Genomic DNA, 20431 nt, shown 5'->3' with positions numbered 1-20431 from the left:
ATGATTCACAGGCTCAGGAGCCCCCAGATGGTCTGATTTGGTTTTTCCCCTTCTCAGGTTGATTCTTACGATGTGACAGTGGATGAAGAACTGGGCGACATCCAGCTCATCAAAATCGAGAAGCGCAAGTACTGGCTTCATGATGACTGGTACTTAAAGTACATCACGCTGAAGACTCCCTGCGGGGACTACATCGAGTTCCCCTGCTACCGCTGGATCTCGGGCGAGGGCGAGATTGTCCTGAGAGATGGCCGAGGTGAGCAGCTCAGGCACCTTCTACTCCCCGTGAGCCAAGAGAGCTTTCAGGCTCTCCTTCCTCGAAGAGCAGTATTCACGGGAATAATAACAGTGCCATCTGTGGTTAAGCACCTGCTCTGTGTCTCATGTACCTGCAAGAGGTGTGACCGTCCTCCAAGTACTAAAAGCCCCAGGCTCAGAAGGTAGCACAACTGACCCCCAGCTCCATCCAGCCATGTCCCCTCTTTGCTACCATCCTTCAGGGGAGGTTATATCCTCTTTTTTGCCAGAGGGTAACTGGGGTCCCTAGTGACATGGGCCCCTGGATGGGCTGTTCTCCAGATGAGTTCTCAGTTCTCATCTTTCTCAGGTTACAGTAGAGCTTGGGCCCCCAGGACCCCATGCAGGCAGGGAAAGGAAGGAGTTGAGCAGGAGTGCTTGGGTGCCAGACTAGAGGGGCCAGGAGCAGGCCTGGTGTTCACGGTCACCAGTTATTAAACCTGAAGTCCCTTGGAGTTCCCATTGTGGCTCAGTGGTAACAAACCCAACTAGTATCCATGAGGACACAGGTTCAATCCCTGGCCTTGCTCAATGGATTAAGGATCTGACATTGCTACGAGCTGTACCATAAGTCACAGACATGGGTTGGATCTGGCGTTGCTGTGGCTGTGGCATAGGCAGGCAGCTACAGCTCTGATTCACCCCCTAGCCTGGGAACTTCCATGTGCCACAAGTGCGGCACCCCCCCAAAAAAAAAAAACCTGAAGTCCCACTTTTTGCTGAAAGAGAAAAGACCCTAAAAATCTGCCCTCTTAGGCAAGCCCCTCAAATGTGCAGACCCTCATCTGGCACTTCCTCGGGAGGCCGTTTTTCCTAAGGGACATGCAGCTGGCCAGGTTGGAGGAGGAGAGAGAAGCAGAGGTGGGGAGTCGTCTAAGGAGACTCTCCCCCTGAATGATCCCCACCCCTGCACATTAGCATCTATGAGCCAAACCCACACCTCGGCAAAATCCTGCCTTCCCTTAGTCACTGTCCTTCAGTTTGCTCACACTCGAAACCTGGAATGACGAGGAAGGGGCCAGCTGCTTCTTCCAGCCACACCATTTAACACCTCTTCATTGCCAAGGCATTTCCCATCACTAGTTTATTTGCTCTTCCCAGAACTTCAGCAGGATAGGTAAAACAAGAATGATTATTTTAGCTCAGAACACCTAGACCCAGGAGGAAAACGTTCTTCTCTACCTGGTGTTCTTAAACCCCAGGCCATGTCCCATTGTTTCTGACAAGGAGTTTAACTTGAGAAACAAAATTCCAAGAGTATCTCTGAACTAAATGATTGGGGCCAGAAGGATTTTTACCCCCTGTCCTCATGGCAGGGAAAAGATTACCAAAGTCACTCTGTCTTATAGTGGCCAGCATGCAAAAGGTTGCAGACAAGGCACTTCTCCTTTATGAAGATTGTGAAAACATGAGCCCCACTTCTCCCTCCTGCCCCTCCTCCCACCCAAGGTCTTGGTTGTGTTGTCCTTCTTCCCAGGCTTCCCTAAATCTCTGTCCAAGCCAAAAAGCATATGGCACATTCAGATTGGGATATTTAGAAAGTGTAACGAGTGTGCAGGGCCATTAGCACTGCTGGTCTTGGTGGGATGAGGGAGGGAAAGAAGGCCAGAATAATCCAGAGGGGAGTGTCCTAGAGCCAGAGCTGCCTTGGGAGGCACTGTGGACCTCCGCAGAGATGCAGACAGCTTGGGGAGACACTGCGGAGAGGGGCTGGGGAAGAAATGTCCCCTCCTCATTGCCCCCTGTCCTCCACTCTCTGGTCAGGGATCCCAGGGGCTCAGCCACCGTGAAGCCCATGCATGCATTGATCAGGGACCTTCAGGGACAAGACAAGGTGAAGGGTGGATCTGGAGGGACACAGGAAAGCCATCCAGCATGTTCCACGTATCGATTTCTGTGTAGCAATTCTAGTAGCTCTAAACAGTCTTGTTGCTTTGTTCATGATCTTAGGGGTCAGGAATTTGGGCAAGGCTCCCTGGGGCGGTTCCTCTGTGAGCCACGAGGCATTCACTGAGTGGGGAAGGACTGGAGGATTCACTTCTAAGGGGATTCTTTGCTCACGTGGCTGGCACCTTGGAGCTTTATGGTCTCTGTCTCTCTCCACTTGACATCTCATTCTTGAAGGCCTTAAGGTGTCCCCATGGAGCTTGGGCTTCTCACAGCTTGGTAATCTCAGGGTAGTTGCACATCTTCTGCCTGGCTTCAAAAGCAAGTATTCCTAGAGACAGAGGGTGGAGGATGCCAATTTCTTCGTGCCTGGCCCTGGAAACTGGCACCGTGTAACCTCACCAGATTTTATTCAGTCCTAGAGCCCACCTAGACTCAACAGGGACATAAATGGCCCTCTCAATGGAAGTAAGGTCAAAGAATTTGTGTGTGTCCATCTTTGGTCCACCACATGGCAAAATGACCAGTGCTTTGGACAACCTGGAAATGGGTGGGGGGCACAGCCAGCAAGGAATTCAGTCACTCACCACATGATAACTTTCTGAAATCTAACATTTCACCATGGCATCTGGAGTGACCATAAAAGTCAGAGGGCTGTCACTGTGGTGCCAACGATCCCAAGCATCTGTGTAAAGGGACAGCTTCTTTAAGGCCGTATCAGTCTTTTGGAATTTACCACCCTGAACTCTGCTGTTTCAGTCCAGTCCAGGCTTTATCACCTGTTGTATTCCCAGAAGTTCCATTAGCCAGTGGGCCAGGAAAAAGGACACTATAAGCCGTTCGAAACTTGGCATGTTACAACTCTACATATTCGGACTTACTCATACAGTGAAGTTGAATAGATTCAAGTCCTCAGAGCAAGGTGCCTGAGAAATAGGCAGGTTCTCTGAGGTGGATTAGAGATGACGAATGTGCCTCCTACAGCCAATGATAGCTGTTGTTACAATTAATATTCACCTTGCCTCCAGTGGCCTCCACACTCTCCTGCTGCTTGGCTTTACATCCCCTCCAGAGAAGCCAGCAGTATCCTATTGCTCTGTCCCTCTGGGCCCCAGGCAGAGGGGCCATGGACCAGAGGGCTCTGAGTGCACCTCAGAACTATTGGGTGCTGGTCTGCAATGAGGTACAGAGATTGAGACTACAGGTGTACAAACTTAGAGTAATTTACTAAAATTCTCCTGTGATTGCTGTACCTGATAAGAAAAACTAGGCTATTTAGGAATGTTTTTGGCTTTTTTTTTATTTCATTTTCCTAATAGTTAATTTTTAATAGTATTTTACAAAAATGTCAGGGGAGTTCCCTTTGTGGCTCAGGAGATTAAGAACTTGACTAGTATCCGGGTTCAATCCCTGGCCTCAGTGAGTGGGTTAAGGATCCAACATTGCTTTGAGCTGTGGTGTAGGCCACAGGTGTGGCCGGATCTGGCAGTTGCTGTGGCTGTGGTGTAGGCCGACAGCTGCAGCTCTGATTGGACCCCTAGCCTGGGAACTTACATATGCTGCAGGTGCAGCCCCCCCACAACAAAAAAAAGTCTGTCTCTAATGTAATGGAAGTTTTAAAAACCTGGCCCTTAACCACAGAGAGCTGGAGAAGCTCTATTATAGGCCCCCTTTCAGGAAATGCTCTAGAATCCTGCTAATCACAGCTCCATTGACTGTGTTTGCTGCATTTACCTCAAAAATAGTGTAAAGGGAATCATGGTCTGACCGTTCCTGCTCTAAAGGCTCTAAGAAGTGTGGTCCTGCCCTTAGCCACTTGTTCTACTACTGAAATGAGAGATGAGACACTTTGAAGTCTGGTTCAGAGGGAGGAAGAGGAAGCCCAGGTCCATCATGACCACAGGGACAGCAGTGGTAACTACTGTTCCCATTTACTGGGTACTTCCTAGTATCAAGCACAGTGTGAACTGCTTTATAGCAATCTCAAACTAAATCCCCACCATGGCCCTAGAAAGAGACATGGTTATCTCCATTTTACGTGGAAGGAGGCCAAGGCAACTTGCTCAAGGTCACACACCTTTAAGTGACACAGCCCAAGTCCAAATCCAAACCCAGGAACTTCTCTTCTAAAGCCCACACTCTAGGACCTGACAGACTGATTCAGAATTAAGCTTCATTCTAAACCCTCTGTGTCTGGACGGTGACAGCATCTGTATGTTGAATCTAAGTCACGTATTTCTCCAGGAAGCAACCAACTGGACTTAGAAAAACAAGAGCCATGAGTCTCTGCTGCTCTCTCAGGCAATATGACTTCTGCCAGTTCTATTCTGCAGGAGAAGTGCAGTAGTGAACTACTCTTAAGTGGCTTAAAGAGATCCACCAAAGATCAGGAAATGCTTTTCCGCTGGAGTGGAAAGACAGCTCTGCATCTGGGACCCCAGGATTCTTGGCAGGGGCAATGTCCTGGGAGGCTGAGGGGCAAGTTAGAGCCCCAACTGCAAATCCACAGGCAAGACAGAGATGGGTATGCACCATGCCTCCCAGAGAGAGGGGGAGAATCATTGGCCTGCCTCCAGAAAGTGTGGCAAGAACCAAGCCTGGTTTACATATCTGAATGAGGTTCTCAGAGCCCTGAGGTGCAGAGCTGAGTGAGCAGGCAGGAAGAAGAACTGGAGTTGTCTTTTATAAAGGGAGTTGGCTAAGAGCATAGGATTTGAGTCCTGTGTTGAAAATCCACTAATTAGGTGTGTGACCTTGAGCAAAGTTTAAAGGCAAATCTCTTCAATCCTCCCTGTGCCCCATTGCTTTGCCATAAAATGGGGGAATATTCTGAGGCTTAAAGGAGATGATGCCTGTGAAGCACTTGGCTCAGGCAGAGTATCTGAAGGAAACCTGAATACCGGATGTTGTTATTGTGTTTCCTAAACTCTTCTCACACGTGTCCTTTCCTCACAGCAAAGTTGGCCTGCGATGACCAGATTCACGTTCTCAAGCAGCACAGACGTAAAGAACTGGAAACACGGCAAAAACAGTATCGGTGAGTTATTTCATCAGAGCAAATGGCCACGGGGCCATGGTTTCTTCTGTCTCAGGGCATAACTCCGTCCACAGCTATGGATCATCACTGCTGGTAGTTGAGCACCAAGGCACCAGCTCCCTCCAGTGCCCCTCAGTCCCCAAGCTCCACATTATCACCACTCCAGGCAGAGCTGCCGATGGAATTATGAAAAACTTGGGGTCAACCATTCACAGAAATAGGGCATCAAAGCCTTGAATTTATCTTGGTGCTTTCCTACTTCCTGTTGCAGGGATTACCCCTCATTTTTTTTTATCTTCTTAAAATAATTCAGTTATAAACATGATACCTAATCTACAACAAAATTGATGTATCTTTAGCTAACAGACTAAGAAAAAAGAAGGACTCAAATTATTAAAATTAGAAATAAGATAGGGAACATCAGTACCAACCTCGGAGAAATTAAAATGAATGAAAGGGAATAGCACGAGCATCTGTACCAACCAGTTAGATGACTTAAATGAAACAAATTCCTTAGAAAGACAGAAACTGCCAAAACTGACTCAAGAAGAAATCATCTGAATAAACCAATCACAAGCAAAGAGATTGAATATTAATTTTAAATTAATTTCAAAGCTTCCTACAAAGTAGTTTTAGAGAAATTTTAAAACTTCATACAAAGAAAAGCCCAGGCCCATATGGCTTCACTGGTGAATTCTACCAAACATTTAAAAAACTAATACCAGGAGTTCCCGTCATGGCTCAGGGGTTAACGAATCCGACTAGGAACCATGAGGTTGCGGGTTTGATCCCTGGCCTTGCTCAGTGGGTTAAGGATCTGGCGTTGCCATGAACTGTGGTATAGGTTGCAGACATGGCTCGGATCCCGTGTTGCTGTGGCTCTGGTGTAGGTCAACGGCTAGAGATCCCATTAGACCCCTAGCCTGGGAACCTCCATATGCCATGGGAAGCAGCCCTAGAAAAGGCAAAAAGACAAAAAAAAAAAAAAAAAAACCTAATACCAATCCTGCATAAATGTATCCCCAAAAAATAGAAGCAGAGAGAACATGTCTCAACTCATTGTTTAAAACCAGTGTTATATCAAAACCAAAGAGGTCATAAGAAAACAAATTATCAATATCTCTTATGAATATAAATATAAATATTTTCAACAAAATACTAGCAAACAAAATCCAGCAGCACATAAAAGACATCATACAATATGACCAGGTGAAATTTACCCAGATATGCAAGGTTGGTTTAACATCCAAAAGTCAATTAATATAATATACCACGTCAATAAAGAAGTGAACATTGTGTCATCTCAGTAGGCACACTAGAAAGCATTTGGCAGAAGCCAACACCCTTTCATAAAAAAAAAAAGAAAAAAAATAGGAATTGAAGGGAACGTCCTCAACATGATAAAGTCATCTACAAAAAACTCACAGTTAACATCACACCTAATGGTGAAAGACAATATGCTTTCCTCCTAAGATCCAGGAACAAACTAATCATCTTTTGCCACTTTTACTCAACATCGTACTGGAGGTTCTAACCAGGGCAATTAGGCAAGAAGGGAAAAAAAGGCATCCATATTGAAGAACAATAAGCCATTTACAGATGACATGATCTTGAACATAGAAAACCCAAAGGAATTCATACACACAAAAAAATGGAACTAATAAACCAGCAAAGTTACAGCGTACATAATCAATACACAAAATTCAGTTGTTTTTCTGTATGTTTATGACCAATAATCTGAAAAGAAAATAAGAAAACAATTCCATTTACAATAGCATCAAAAGAAATAAAATGTTTATGAATAAATTTAAAGAAAGAGGAGTTCCCATAGTGGCTCAGCAGGTTAAGGACCTGCCATAGTCTCCATGAGGATGTGGGTCTGATCCCTGGCCTTACTCAGTGGGTTAAGGATCCAGCATTGCTGCAAGCCACAGTGTATGTCACAGATGTAGCTCGGACCCAGTGTTGCTGTGGCTGTGGCATAGGCCCCAGCTGTAGATCTGATTCGACCTCTAGCCTGGGGACTTCCATATGCAACAGGTGCGGCCATCAAAAAAAGGGAAAAAAATTTTTAACAAAAGAAGTTTAAGACTTGCACAATGAAAACTACAAAATATTGTTGAAAGTAATTTTAAAAGATCTAAATAAGATGGAAGACATCTAATGTTTACGAACCAAAGGACTTAGTTTAAATATAATACTTAAATATAATACTCCCCAAAGTGATGTACAGATTCAACACAATCCCCATCAAAATCCCAGCTGACTTTTTTGCAGAAATTGACAAGCTTATTCTAAAATTCATGTAGAAATACAAGGAACCCAGGGTCAAAACAATCTTGAAAGAAAAAAAAAAAACAAGTTGGATGTTTCATACTTCTCAGTATCCAAAGTACTGCACCACTGCAATAATCAAAGTAAGGTAGTATTGGCATAAGAAGAGAAATACAGATCAAAGAAATAAAATTGAAAGTCCAGAAATAAGCCCTTACACTTACAGTCAATTAATTTTCAAAGAGGTAGCAAGACCATTCAGTGAGGGAAAAAGTCTTCAACAAATGGCTTTGGTGCAACTGAATAGCCACATGCAAAAGAATGAATTTGTACCCTTACCTCACAACACATACATAAATTAATTTTAAATGGATTAAATACCTAAATGTAAGAGCTAAAACTTTGAAGAAAACGTGGGTAAACCTTCATGACCCCATGAAAGTTTGGGTCATGAATTTGGCAAAGGAATTTTAGATGTGACCATGGAAGCATAAGCAACAAAGGAAAAATAGACAAATTGATGTCATCCAATTTTAAAACTTTTGTGCTTCAAAAATACCATCCAGAAAGTGAAAAAAACAACCCACGGAATGGGATAAAACATTTGCAAATCATGATCCCTGATGATGGTCTTAGATCTAGAACATATGTAAAAACTATCACAGCTCAATAATAAAAGACAAATGATCTGATTTAAAAATGTGGCGAGGCGGGTTAAGATCTGGCATTGTTGCAGCTGTGGTGTAAGCCACAGCTGTGGCTCAGATTCAGTCCCTGGCCTGGGAATTTCCATATGCCGTGGGTGCAGCCAAAATACATACATACATACATACATAAACAAATAAACAAACAAATGAACAAGGGCCTGAATAGACATTTTTCCGAGGAAGATGTATAAATGACCAATAAGCACATGAAAAGATGTTCAGCATCATTCATCATAGCAACACCACAATGAGATATCACTTCACACTCACTAGGATGGCTAGAATCAAAAAGTCAAATAATCACAAGTGGTGGTGAGGATGTGGAGAAGTCAGAACCCTCTTACACTACTGGTGGGAATGTGAAATGGTACAGCTGCCTTGGAAAACAGTCTGATAGTTCCTCAGACAACTAAACAGAGAGTAACCATACAATCCAGTAATGCCATACCTAGGCATATACTCAAGAGAAATGAAAACCTATGTCCACACAAAAATACCTGAGCATGAATGTTATATTTTTAGCAGCATTACCCATAAAACACTCAAGAGGTGAACACAACCTCAATGTTTTTGAACTTATGGATGTCAGGGGTATATCTATATAACAGAATATATTTTGGCCATAAATAGGAATGAATACACACTTCTCCAGAGAAGATATTTGAATGCCCAATAAGCACGTGAAAAGATGCTCAAAACCATTAGTCATCAGGGAAATGCAAATTGGAAGTTCAATGAAATACCACTTTACAAACACTAAGATGGCTGGAATGTAAAAACAAGTAAACAGGGAACTGTATTCAATATTTTGTAATAAACTACAAAGGAAAAGACTCAGGAAAATAGACAGATAACAAGCTCTGTGAAGCATGTGGGAAAACCAGGACCGTCATACACTGCTGGTAGAATGTAAATTGATACAGCCACTTTGGAAAACAGTTTAGCATGTCTACTCCTAGTATCTACACAAGAGTAATGAAATCATATTTTATCCAAAAAAAACCTTGCATACAAATATTTATTAAAAACATTATTCATAAGAGCCAAAAGGTGGAAACAACCTAAATTCCATTAATTGATGAATAGATAAATAAAATGCCTTATATCAATACAATGGAATATTATTTGGAGCTAAAAAGGAATGAACTACAGATACATGATAAACCACGGATAAACCTCAAAAACATTATGCTAAATGCAAAGGTCATTTATAAAAGGCTACATGTTGTGTGATTCTATTTATACGAAATGTCCAGAACGGGCAAATCTATGAACACACATTAGTAGATTAGTGGTTGCTTAGGGCTGAAAATTGGAGATGGGGAATGCAGAGTGACTATTAATGGGTACAAAGTTTCCTTTGAGGATGAAGATATTCCAAAATTATAGTGACAGTTGCACAACGTTATAAATATACTAAAAATTTAATTTACGGAGTTCCCGTCGTGGCTCAGTGGTTAACGAATCCGACTAGGAACCATGAGGTTGTGGGTTCAATTCCTGGCCTTTCTCAGTGGGTTAAGGATCCAGCGTTGCCATGAGCTATGGTGTAGGTTGCAGATGCGGCTCATATCTGGCGGTGCTGTGGCTGTGGCGTAGGCCGGCGGCTACAGCTGTGATTAGACCCCTGGCCTGAGAACCTCCATATGCCACGGTTCGGCCCTAGAAGAGACAAAAAGACCAAAAAAAAAAAAAATTTACTTTTTGGATTCTTTTAAAGGGTGAATTTTCGGTATGTAAATACAGCTGTTTTTAAAAATGATACATGCTCTTGAAGTTCCCATAATGGCGTAGTGGTTAATGAATCCGACTAGGAACCATGAGTTTGCGGGTTCGGTCCCTGGCCTTGCTCAGTGGGTTAAGGATCCGGCACTGCCATGAACTGTGGTGTAGATTGCAGACACGGCTTGGATCCTGAGTTGCTATGGCTCTGGTGTAGGCCAACGGCTAGAGATCCCATTAGACCCCTAGCCTGGGAATCTCCATATGCCATGGGAAGCGGCCCTAGAAAAGGCAAAAAGACAAAAAAAAAAAAAAAAAGATACATGCTCTAGAGTGCTCATCTGGAAAAATGGTGGCCAGTGGGTTATACTCAGCCTGCCAATGTGTTTGATAGGTCATTGTGGAGTTCTGAGCAAAGAGAGCTTTTATTCTCCCAGTTTCCCCAGTCCAGTACCTGTCTGTCATCCATATCAAAGCTTCTCTCATTTCCTATTTTGGCCTTTGGAGACATTTGAGTTTGAAGCTCCTTCCAAGGGAAAGGCATGGAAGGCGTCATGCTAAACAGCCAGCCTGGACTGGGGAGGGGGTGTTTTGTGGGGAGAGATGATTGATACACTTTCCATATATCCCTCTACAGTTCAGTTCTTAAAAGGAACATGTAGGGAGTTCCCATCGTGGCTCAGCGGAAATGAAATCTGACTAGTATCCATAAGGACACGGGTTCAATCCCTGGTCTTGTTCAGTGGGTTAAGGGTCTGGCGTTGCCGTGAGCTGTGGTGTAGGTTGCAGATACAGCTCAGATCTGGCATTGCTGTGGCTGTGGCATAGGTCAGCGGCTATAGCTCCAATTCAACCCCAAGCCTAGGAGCCTCTGTATGCTGCATTTTCAGCCTCAAACAGACAAAAAAAAAAAAAAGAAAGAAAAAAAAAGTAACATGTAAAATATATCACGTATATTTTCAATCCAGTAAAGCAAGAGAAGGGTAATAATGTAGAAGCAGAAAAATACCTATAATTCTTCCATTTTCACTTTACTTATTTGAGGTTATACTGTACATTCAACTTGATAGCTTCCTTTTTTCCCTTAGAAGTGTAGCAGAATCATTTTCCCATATTTAAAAAATCTCATCACAAGCATTATTCTAGTTTTTACGTACTACTTCATTGTATAGATGCACCATACTTAAACAGCAGCCTGACCCGACATTTAGGAGTTTTCTAATTTTTTTTTTATTCTTAAAAACAATGTGAAAACATTTCCACTGAATTTTTGTGCATTGTTAAGTATTTCCTTGGGACAGATGCCCAGAAATGAATTACTAAATCAAATAGCAGAAGTTATTAGTATATATTGACAAACTTCCCTTCAAAAATCTTTAACCAGTTTTCATGATCAGTGTGTGGGAACCCATTTCACTAACACCTGCTTTAACTGGATAGTGTCTTTTATTTTTTAACTTTTCTAATTTGTAAAGGCATCTCTCATTTCTTAGCTCCTTATCCTCTCCTCCCCCAACTCTCAGGGACCCACTGCTGCCCAGTGGTTGAGAAATCCCCTCTCAGACTGCTGATTGTCCCAGCCCCAAAATCATCTTTAGCTCTCTCCCCCTTTCCTTCCAAAACTTAGCTTTCCATGAAACAGAGTAAAAAAATAAGAAACAGATCCAGGGAGTTTCCATTGCGGTTCAGCAGATTAAGAACCAGAGTAGTATCCTTGAGGCCCTAAAAAGCAAAAGAAGAGAAAGAAGAGAAAAGGAAGGAAGGAAGGAAGGAAGGAAGGAAGGGAGGGAGGGAGGGAGGGAGAGAAGGAGGGGAGGAAGATAGAAAGGAAGAAAGAAAGAAAGAAACAGATCCACACATGGATACTTAATAGATTACAGAGGCACTGAGGATGCGCAGTGTGGGGCTATTGGGCATCCATCCAAAACAAGCAGAAGGAGAAAAAGATGAGGGAATTGGACTCACATGTTATTCAGAAAACTCATTTCAGGTTGAATAGACTTAAGCCTTAAAGGCAAAACTATAAAACACAGATTCTTTTTCATGACCTCAAGGAAAAAAGATTTTTCCAACCAAACTCAAAATGCACTACCATAAGGGAAAAAATAGGCTTCTCATTCTCAAAGTGAGGGAGTTCTGTTCACAAAACACCACAGAGAGAGTGAGGAGACAGTTCACAGGCTGATGGACCAGAATTATTACTCATGATATAACAAGGACTCCTACAAATCTATAAGAAGACAATTGTCAATTCAGGAGAAAAATGGGCAATGCAGTCACTGCATAAAATATGAGCAGTGAGTGTACAAAAATGTGCTCATCCTAATTTGTAATCAGAGACATAAAAAGTAAGGTCACAATGGGAGTTCCCTGGTGGCCTAGCAGTTAAGGATTGGGCGTTGTCATTGCTGTGGCTTGGGTTTGACCTCTGGCCTGGAAACTTCCACATGTCTCAGGGTAAGCTCACAGTGAACTACTACTGCTGCTACATATGCACACGCACACACACAAGTACGCACACACCCCAAATGGGCAAAACTGAAACAATCCGACAATACCCAAGTGTAAAAGAAAGTGTGGAAAAGTGGGAGACTCATGCACTGCTGAAAGGGTATAAATTCACATAACCTCTGTAGAACCCAATCTTCCCAAATCTGATGAAACTGAAGCTACATTATGATCTATGATCCGCAAAGTCTGCTCCTAGATACAAGTCCCTGTGCAGGTGCACCTGGAGATATGTATACAGATGGTCGCGGCGGTATTATTTATGAGAGCCGAAAGTGGAAATCATCCAGTGTCCATCAATGGTAGATGGATAAAAAACTGATCATTCCGCCCTGCAAGTAAGAGCAGCAAACTTCTGGTACCCAGAGCAACATGGATGAACCTCACCAGCACAGTACTGAAGAACTTAAGCCAGACACATGTCTGGTCAGTCCACGAGGTTTGGAATTATATTGTTTAGGGAAACTGGTATAGCAGTGGTGCCATAAACAATATCAGGAAATCATGATCACAAAAGCGAGGTGATTGGGGGAGGTGGAATGGGCAGGGGTTTGAGGGTACTGGCAATGTTCTGATTTTTGATCTGGATGTTGGTTACACAGATGTTTTGTGCATTTTTATGCATGCATGAGTATGTGCATATATACATATACATATGTACATATTTATATATTCTATTTCATAATAAAAATTATAAATGAAATTTTTATGGTGTTAGCACCAGAGAGAATAAGCTGATTATACAGTGGGTAATGTGAAGGATCTATGAATTTGTGATTTATTGTAGAATATTTGTGAGTAAGCATCTCAGCTCAGGCACCTTATTGATGTTTTATTTTATTTTATTTTATTTTTTTGTCTTTTTGTTGTTGTTGCTATTTCTTGGGCCGCTCCCGCGGCATATGGAGGTTCCCAGGCTAGGGGTCCAATCAGAGCTGTAGCCACCGGCCTACGCCAGAGCCACAGCAACGCGGGACCCGAGCCGCGTCTGCGACCTACACCACAGCTCACAGCAACGCCGGATCGTTAACCCACTGAGCAAGGGCAGGACCGAACCCGCAACCTCATGGTTCCTAGTCGGATTCGTTAACCACTGCGCCACGACGGGAACTCCCTTATTGACGTTTTAGACCTTTGTGCTTGATGCAGTGCCCAAGGCATTGTCCAAGAGCTCTGCACCGCCCCTTCCCATCCTAAAGGGTTGGTGTTCATATGCCCCTTTCTCGACTTTCCTACCCCACTTCAGCCACCCGTGGCAAAGTCCCTCCAGTGAGCACTCTCTGTGCTGCTGGCCTTGGAAGGACGGAGTCCTAGATTGTGGTAATGTTAAACAGATTTCAGAGAATCAGGCTAGTTTGTTTCCTGTTAAGAGAGTGGACAGCGAGTCCTATCAGTTCTACTAATTCAGACTAAGACCTTAATGGCTGATAAATTAAATCAGCTCTGCAGGCATGTTGCCTTAACCCAGTATTTTCCAAAGTGTGCCCTGGATCATTGGTCCCAAAACTTTCTCTCCATAGTGAAGTTTGGGAAACTATATTGCATCCCCCCACTTAGAGGTTCCCAATGCACATAAACACTAAAGATTCGGAGAAGTTCTGGGGTAATGGACCCTGGTTTAAAAAAAAAAAAAAGGTTTTAATCCAGTGTTTCCCAAAAGAGCTTGACTCTTAACGTCCTGCAGAACGAGTGCTGTGTGCAGCCTTATCTGGGAAATACCCCTCCCCCAGAGAGAGGTTGGTTCAGTGGTGTGTTTGTTCTACAGAGATGGGGCTTTCAGCAGGGTTTAAGGAGATGGGGCAGGGGGTTTTCTGGTGAGATAAATCTAATTGCCATCTTTTCTTCCTCCTACTCATCTGTCCTTTTCAGACCTCTTCCTTTGCTTCCGTTCAGGAAACACTGAACTTGTCACGTCTGCATATTCTTCTAGTTCCTCTTTCACATGGACTCTCAGGCTTCCAGATCACAGCTTGGAAGTCAAGTCACAACTGAGAATAGTTTTCCGTATGTCAGAAGTTGACAAGCCCAGCTGGCTCTCACCACACAACCAGCCAGGGAAGGAAAAGGAGACCCTCACACAGATTGTAACCCAGTGCTCATGTCCGCTCACTGAGACTGCATATTCCTGTGTGGCGGGCACACACACACACACACACACATGATATGTGGTGTGATGGATTTTCATCTACATCATTTAATCTAATCATCTTTTGACTTGCTTTTTTCACTTGTTCTGTTTCGAAGAACAACCGGTTGACACAGATAAGTGTTGACCATTCATTGTAGCTTCTGTACAGCGCACTGTCGTGTGACCAACCGCTGTGCCCTCCCACTGCCCCCCTGGTGGACGTGTGGGCTGTCTTTACTTTCTGTCCATTACAAGCTGCCCAGCTGAGAGCCTCCTTACACGGCTGGTCTCCTGGTGCTCCCGTGAAAGAGGTACACTGGGAACATCCCGAGGAGTAGACATGCACGTTTGCAGACCACATGTTAAGTTTTCTAAATATCGCCGATTGTTTTCGAAAGGGGTCCTGCCAAGTTTCACCGTAGAAGCCATTCCTGAGTGGTTCTCTCCCCACACCATGGACCCACTTCACTCCTTGAGACATCTTCATTCCTGTTAATCTCATGTGTGTGCGTCATCTCACTGTTTCCCTCGCCCTTAAGTTGCCACATAGTTCTCACTTTGCATGAAGGTACCAGAGCTTATTCAGCCATTCTCCTATTGATGGACATTCAGCTTGTTTCCCATTTGTATATTGGGAACATATTTATATTGGGAAATACATTTTGGTGTATTTGGTTTTGGTATTAAAAACAGTGCTGCGATATTCACAATAGCCAGGACATGGAAACAACCCAAATGTCCATCGACAGATGATTGGATTCGGAAGAGGTGGTATATATACACAATGGAATACTACTCAGCCATAAAAAAGAATGACATCATGCCATTTGCAGCAACATGGATGGAACTAGAGACCCTCATACTGAGTGAAATGAGCCAGAAAGACAAAGACAAATACCATATGATATCACTTATAACTGGAATCTAATATCCAGCACAAATGAACATCTCCTCAGAAAAGAAAATCATGGACTTAGAGAAGAGACTTGTGGCTGCCTGATGGGAGGGGGAGGGAGTGGGAGGGATCGGGAGCTTGGGCTTATCAGACACAACCTAGAATAGATTTACAAGGAGATCCTGCTGAATAGCATTGAGAACTATGTCTAGATACTCATGTCACAACAGAAGAAAGGGTGGGGGAAAAAACTGTAACTGCAATGTATACATCTAAGGATAACCTGACCCCCTTGCTGCACAGTGGGAAAATAAAAAAAAAAAAAACAGTGCTGCAAGAAACAACTCTGTACAAACATCTTGATTACTCGTGCTTTAATTACTATCAGATTAATTTCCAGAACTCAAAGTCCTGGATCAACTAAGCATTTTTCATTTTAAGAAATACCGACAAAATTCCCTTCCCAAAATTTTATAGCAATTTTCAATCCCACCAATGGTATATGAAAATATCCTGTTACCCATACCTTCTCCAATATCTGATGACATTGATCTCGTAAATACCTGGCAGTCCAGGAGTTCCCATCGTGGTGCAAGGGAAACGAATCCGACTAGGAACCATGAGGTTACAGGTTCAAAATCTGGGCTCACTCAGTGGGTTAAGGATCTGGTGTTGCCATGAGCTGTGGTGTAGGTCACAGGGGCGGTTCAGATCTAGCGTTGCTGTGGCTGTGGTGTAGGCCGGCAGCTGTAGCTCCCATTCGACCTCTAGCCTGACAACCTCCAGATGCCGCAAGTGCGGCCTAAAAAGCCAAAAAAGAAAAGAAATACTGACAAAATTCCCTTCCCAAAATTTTATAGCAATTTTCAATCCCACTAATGGTATGTGAAAATATCCTGTTACCCATACCTTTGCTAATACCTGATGACATTGATCTTGTAACTACTTGGCAGTCCAAAAATCCTTAAGTGAGACCCTGTGGCTCACCACATGCCCCTGACTGCTGGTAAATGAAGCCTCTCTGCATTGCTTCTTCTTTGACTTGCCTATTTATGTGCTTTATTTTTCTGTGGATTTATTATTAACCTAAAGGATCTCTTTATATATTAGGATAGTATCCCTTTGTTATATGTATAGTGTGTATCATTTGTCTTCTGTTGCTTTTTTCACAGTTTTTACTTCTTTATTCTCTTAACTTACGTATTCTTTTTCCTCTGTGACTTTTGGGTTTCCTGCTTTGCTTAAGAAGTCCCTCCCCACCCCTGTGTTGCATAAATACTTGTATTTTTGTCTAATATTTCCATAATTTTGTTTTTAACTTTAAGCTTTTAATTCATGTGCTGTGTATTTTTATATGTGAAGTGTAGGGGTTAAATGCCCCTGGTATCATTCATTATAGAATAAGTTTCTTCCTACTGCTTTGGGATTTCACCCACAGCACAGAGAGCTGTCATAGGGCGGCAGCCACTTGCATGGGCTCTGAAGCCAGTGCCTGGGCTCAGCCTATACTTTCTGCCACTTACTCCTTGTCCTGTGCAAGTTGTTTATCTCTCTGTGCCTCAATTCCCTCATCTGTAAAATGAGGGAAATAATTGTACTACCTCATAGAGTTTTTTGATAGAAATATATAGTTAAACCATGAGCACACATTGGATAGTATTTGATAAGCTAGTTTTGTATTATATTCACATTGTCATTTTGGCTCTGTTTTTCTTAATCCACAGCCCAGTGCCATCTTTTGGTTATCAGAACTTTCTAATAAATCTTAATAGCTGTATTGTTATTTCACTATTCTTTTTAAAGTTTTCCATAATGAGATCTGCCTTGGGAGTTCCCTGATGGCCTAGCAGTTAAGGATTCGGTGTTGTCACTGGTGTGGCCCAGGTTTGATCCTTCACCCAGGAACTCCCATATGCCACAGATGAGGCCAAGAAAATAAAAATTGCTTTGAATTACATATAAATGTGTCCTGTATGGCATTTTAATGATAGTTCATCTTTCCACCCATTTAGATCTTGTGTGATATCCTTCAGTAGAATGTCTAGTTTTCTTCATGACATTCTTTCACTTTTCCTGTTACTTTATACCAAGGGAAACTGTGTTTTTACCATTCTAAGTGGGGTGTTTTTTCTGTTTATAAATGAATTGCTGGATAATGCCCTTGAATGTCACCTCAAATAAATGAGTTCTCTGATGCTCTCTGTATGCACCACTGCACACCGACCATTCGCCACCCCTCTGCTGTAAGCCCAGCCTTGGGTTTAGGGGACCTCAGACCTCCCATTGTGATGTTCAAGGCACAGCAAGCTGGGGGCTACCAGACCTTGGGAGGCATCCCCAGTACCTCACCAGGCACATGCTCAGCTATTGCAACGTGATGACTTGATGGCGGGCACATCCTTGGACCACACAGGCAGCTTTCTGCCTGAGGGGCTGACCCACAGGCCAGGCATTTAACCCGGTTTTCTTCTCCTTCTTTTTCATGCTTAGATGGATGGAGTGGAACCCTGGCTTCCCCTTGAGTATTGATGCCAAATGCCACAGGGATTTACCCCGAGATATCCAGTTTGATAGTGAGAAAGGAGTGGACTTTGTTCTGAACTACTCAAAAGCGTAAGTGTATGAAAACTCAAGGATGCTGGGCAGCCCCCGAGCTGCTGGGACCAGAGCACATCGTCAGGACCTGGGGCTGGGCAGTCAGCTCAGCAGAGCAACTCTTCCCAAATTGTTTGAGGGTGTCTTGGCCATAGCCTGGACCCTTAATGCACAATCACAGTGAGCCTGTATCTGAGCAGAATTACAACCTGGAGGACTCCAGACACCAGATGTAGCTATGTTTTCAGCCCAGAGTGGAGGTCTTTACTTGCAGCACCCCATCCCCACCCTCAGCTCGTCCCCTCTTGGGCCAATGCAGGTGTAGAGAGTAATAAGGCCAAGAGGCCTGTGTTGATGGCCCACATGCCTCCCCGTCCATCTGTCACAACTGCGCCAGGAGGTGGGCACAGTTCTTATTCCCATTCTGCAGTTGAGGAATCTGGGGAATGAGGAAATCAAATGTCTTACTCAGTAGCCCCTGATAATAAATGGCAGAGACCAGAGTTCTGTGCTCCTTCTTGGTGGTTGAATTATAGCACGGTTTTCAAAGACTACCTAGGTGCTTGTTACCAACCTGGAGCCCCAGCCACATCCTGCGGGCTAGTGGAGGGGCCTTTGACTGTGTACACTGACGCTTTGGGGAATTCTCACAATCATGCAAATCTGGAAAACCCTAAATCAGTGGTTCTACAACCTGACCAAGCCTTGGACTGCCCTGAGAAGCTTCATCACCTCCCAGTGACAGCCCCCTACTGCCACCTCTGCCAGGGTGAAGGTCTCCTGGGAGTGCCTGGCCTTGAGATGGTATAACCAGGAGGCAGACATATAGGGAAGCACGGGTCCAGTCAGTCTCTGTGGCAGCATTTGCTCAGGTGCACAGCTGCTCCCCTTAAGAAGGTGCCTCCTTTGGTCAAAGTTTCATAAAGGGTGGGAGGCTACACCCCCAGGATTTCCTGACATTTGAAGAGAACCCGCCACACACATACACACACACACACACACACACACACACACACACACACACACACAGCCTCACAATCAGACACCGCAGGAATCCCTTCACATCCGAGAGACCAGATGCCCTCGTCTCCCTGAGCTGCGTCTGAGTGAGACGGAGGAAGTAGGAAAAGCCTGACAGTTATCAAGCCTCTACTAAGTGCTAGGCTCTAGGTGGGGGTGCTTCTACATAGAACTGTCAGCTTTAACCTTCACAGCAACCCTGGGAAGTAGGTACTGTTCTTCACCATTTCCAGGTGAGTAAACTGAGGCTCCACTGGGTCCAAGTCAAGGAATTTGTCTGAGGTCATTTAGGCAAAAATGGGCAAAACCAGAATTTGAATCCAGGTCTGTTAGGGTCCAAAGCTGAGGATTTTTTTTTTCCTCTGCTACTATCGAGATCAAATGGAGAGAAAAATTAAAACCAATCACTGGATTAGTGATACAGCAGTACCCAGCAGCAGGCTCCTTGGAGACATCAGGGTGATTAAATGTCCCACTTCCCACCCAAGGATGGACATTGTTAAGTCAAAGGCACGTAGCTTTAGTAGAGAGAGCCCAGACCTGGATGGAACAAGCAGGACAGAAGGCCCTTGTGAAAGGGACAGTTTGGAGAAAAAAAGGATAATGATAGAGAAGCAGTGAGGTCAAAGGAGAAGATACTGCTTTGGGGAGTAGTGCCACCTCTGCTTAGCGATGGTGGAGGGATGGATAGTGGGTAGAAGGTGCTGGGAGGGCTAGACAGATGGTGAGTGGAGGTATAGCTGGATGGAGGAGAGATGGAGGATGGTGAGAAGTAGAGAAGAGACACAGCCCCTGCATTTGAGGAGGATGCAGCCTGAGCCAAGGGGACTGGACCTCAGGGAAGCATCCCAGAGAGTCCCTACCCCAGGAGATGAGGGGCCCATGGGAGAGGGCTCTGGGCTGGTGGAAGGTGAACCTGGGAGAGATGGCTAACCTCTCTGATCCTTGGTGTCTTTATCTGAAGAATGAGACCATAGCTCCCACTTGAGGTTGTGAGAATATTAAAGGACCATCTGTGTCAACCCTGCACAGAGTAGTTTCTTCCTAAATGCACCGTTAGTCCTCATCTATTTCTAGTAATGGGGTCAAGCCAGCCAGCACCCTCTTCTCCACCATCACCTACTGAGCCTCAGATATGCTCCTGCCCTCTGGGGCTCATAGAGGGACCATCACTCTGTCTGCTGTTATCTCATGGGGTCCAGGAGGGCTTCACGGCAGAAGGGCACATGGCCTGGCCTTGCAGCTGGTGGGACAGACAGGTGGAGGCCTGGAGAAGCAGAGCGAGGATGCTGTGGCAGAGAGGGCATCACACACAAAGGTTGGGTGTTGTGAAATGTCCTGGTCGCATCAAAAGAGCAGCA

The 20431-nt window shown here is 44.2% G+C and overlaps 1 protein-coding gene across 1 annotated transcript in view; it reads left to right on the top strand.

Moving 5' to 3' along the window:
• The window catches only part of ALOX5 (arachidonate 5-lipoxygenase), a 47954-nt gene that overhangs the window by 7207 nt on the left and 20316 nt on the right, over positions 1 to 20431 (top strand). The window contains exons 2-4 of the mRNA XM_021072736.2: positions 58 to 256; positions 5140 to 5221; positions 17946 to 18068. Of these exons, the coding sequence (XP_020928395.2) occupies positions 58 to 256; positions 5140 to 5221; positions 17946 to 18068 (404 nt within the window). The remainder of the gene's footprint in view (positions 1 to 57; positions 257 to 5139; positions 5222 to 17945; positions 18069 to 20431) is intronic.

This window comes from Sus scrofa, chromosome 14, assembly GCF_054392235.1.
Source record: "Sus scrofa isolate SSC_HxYL_T2T_F1_AM1 chromosome 14, Sscrofa_HxYL_maternal_Yorkshire_Landrace_v2.0, whole genome shotgun sequence".
Taxonomy (NCBI): domain Eukaryota; kingdom Metazoa; phylum Chordata; class Mammalia; order Artiodactyla; family Suidae; genus Sus; species Sus scrofa.
Note: the sequence above shows the minus strand (reverse complement) of the source record. Positions and strands in the feature narration are given on the sequence as shown.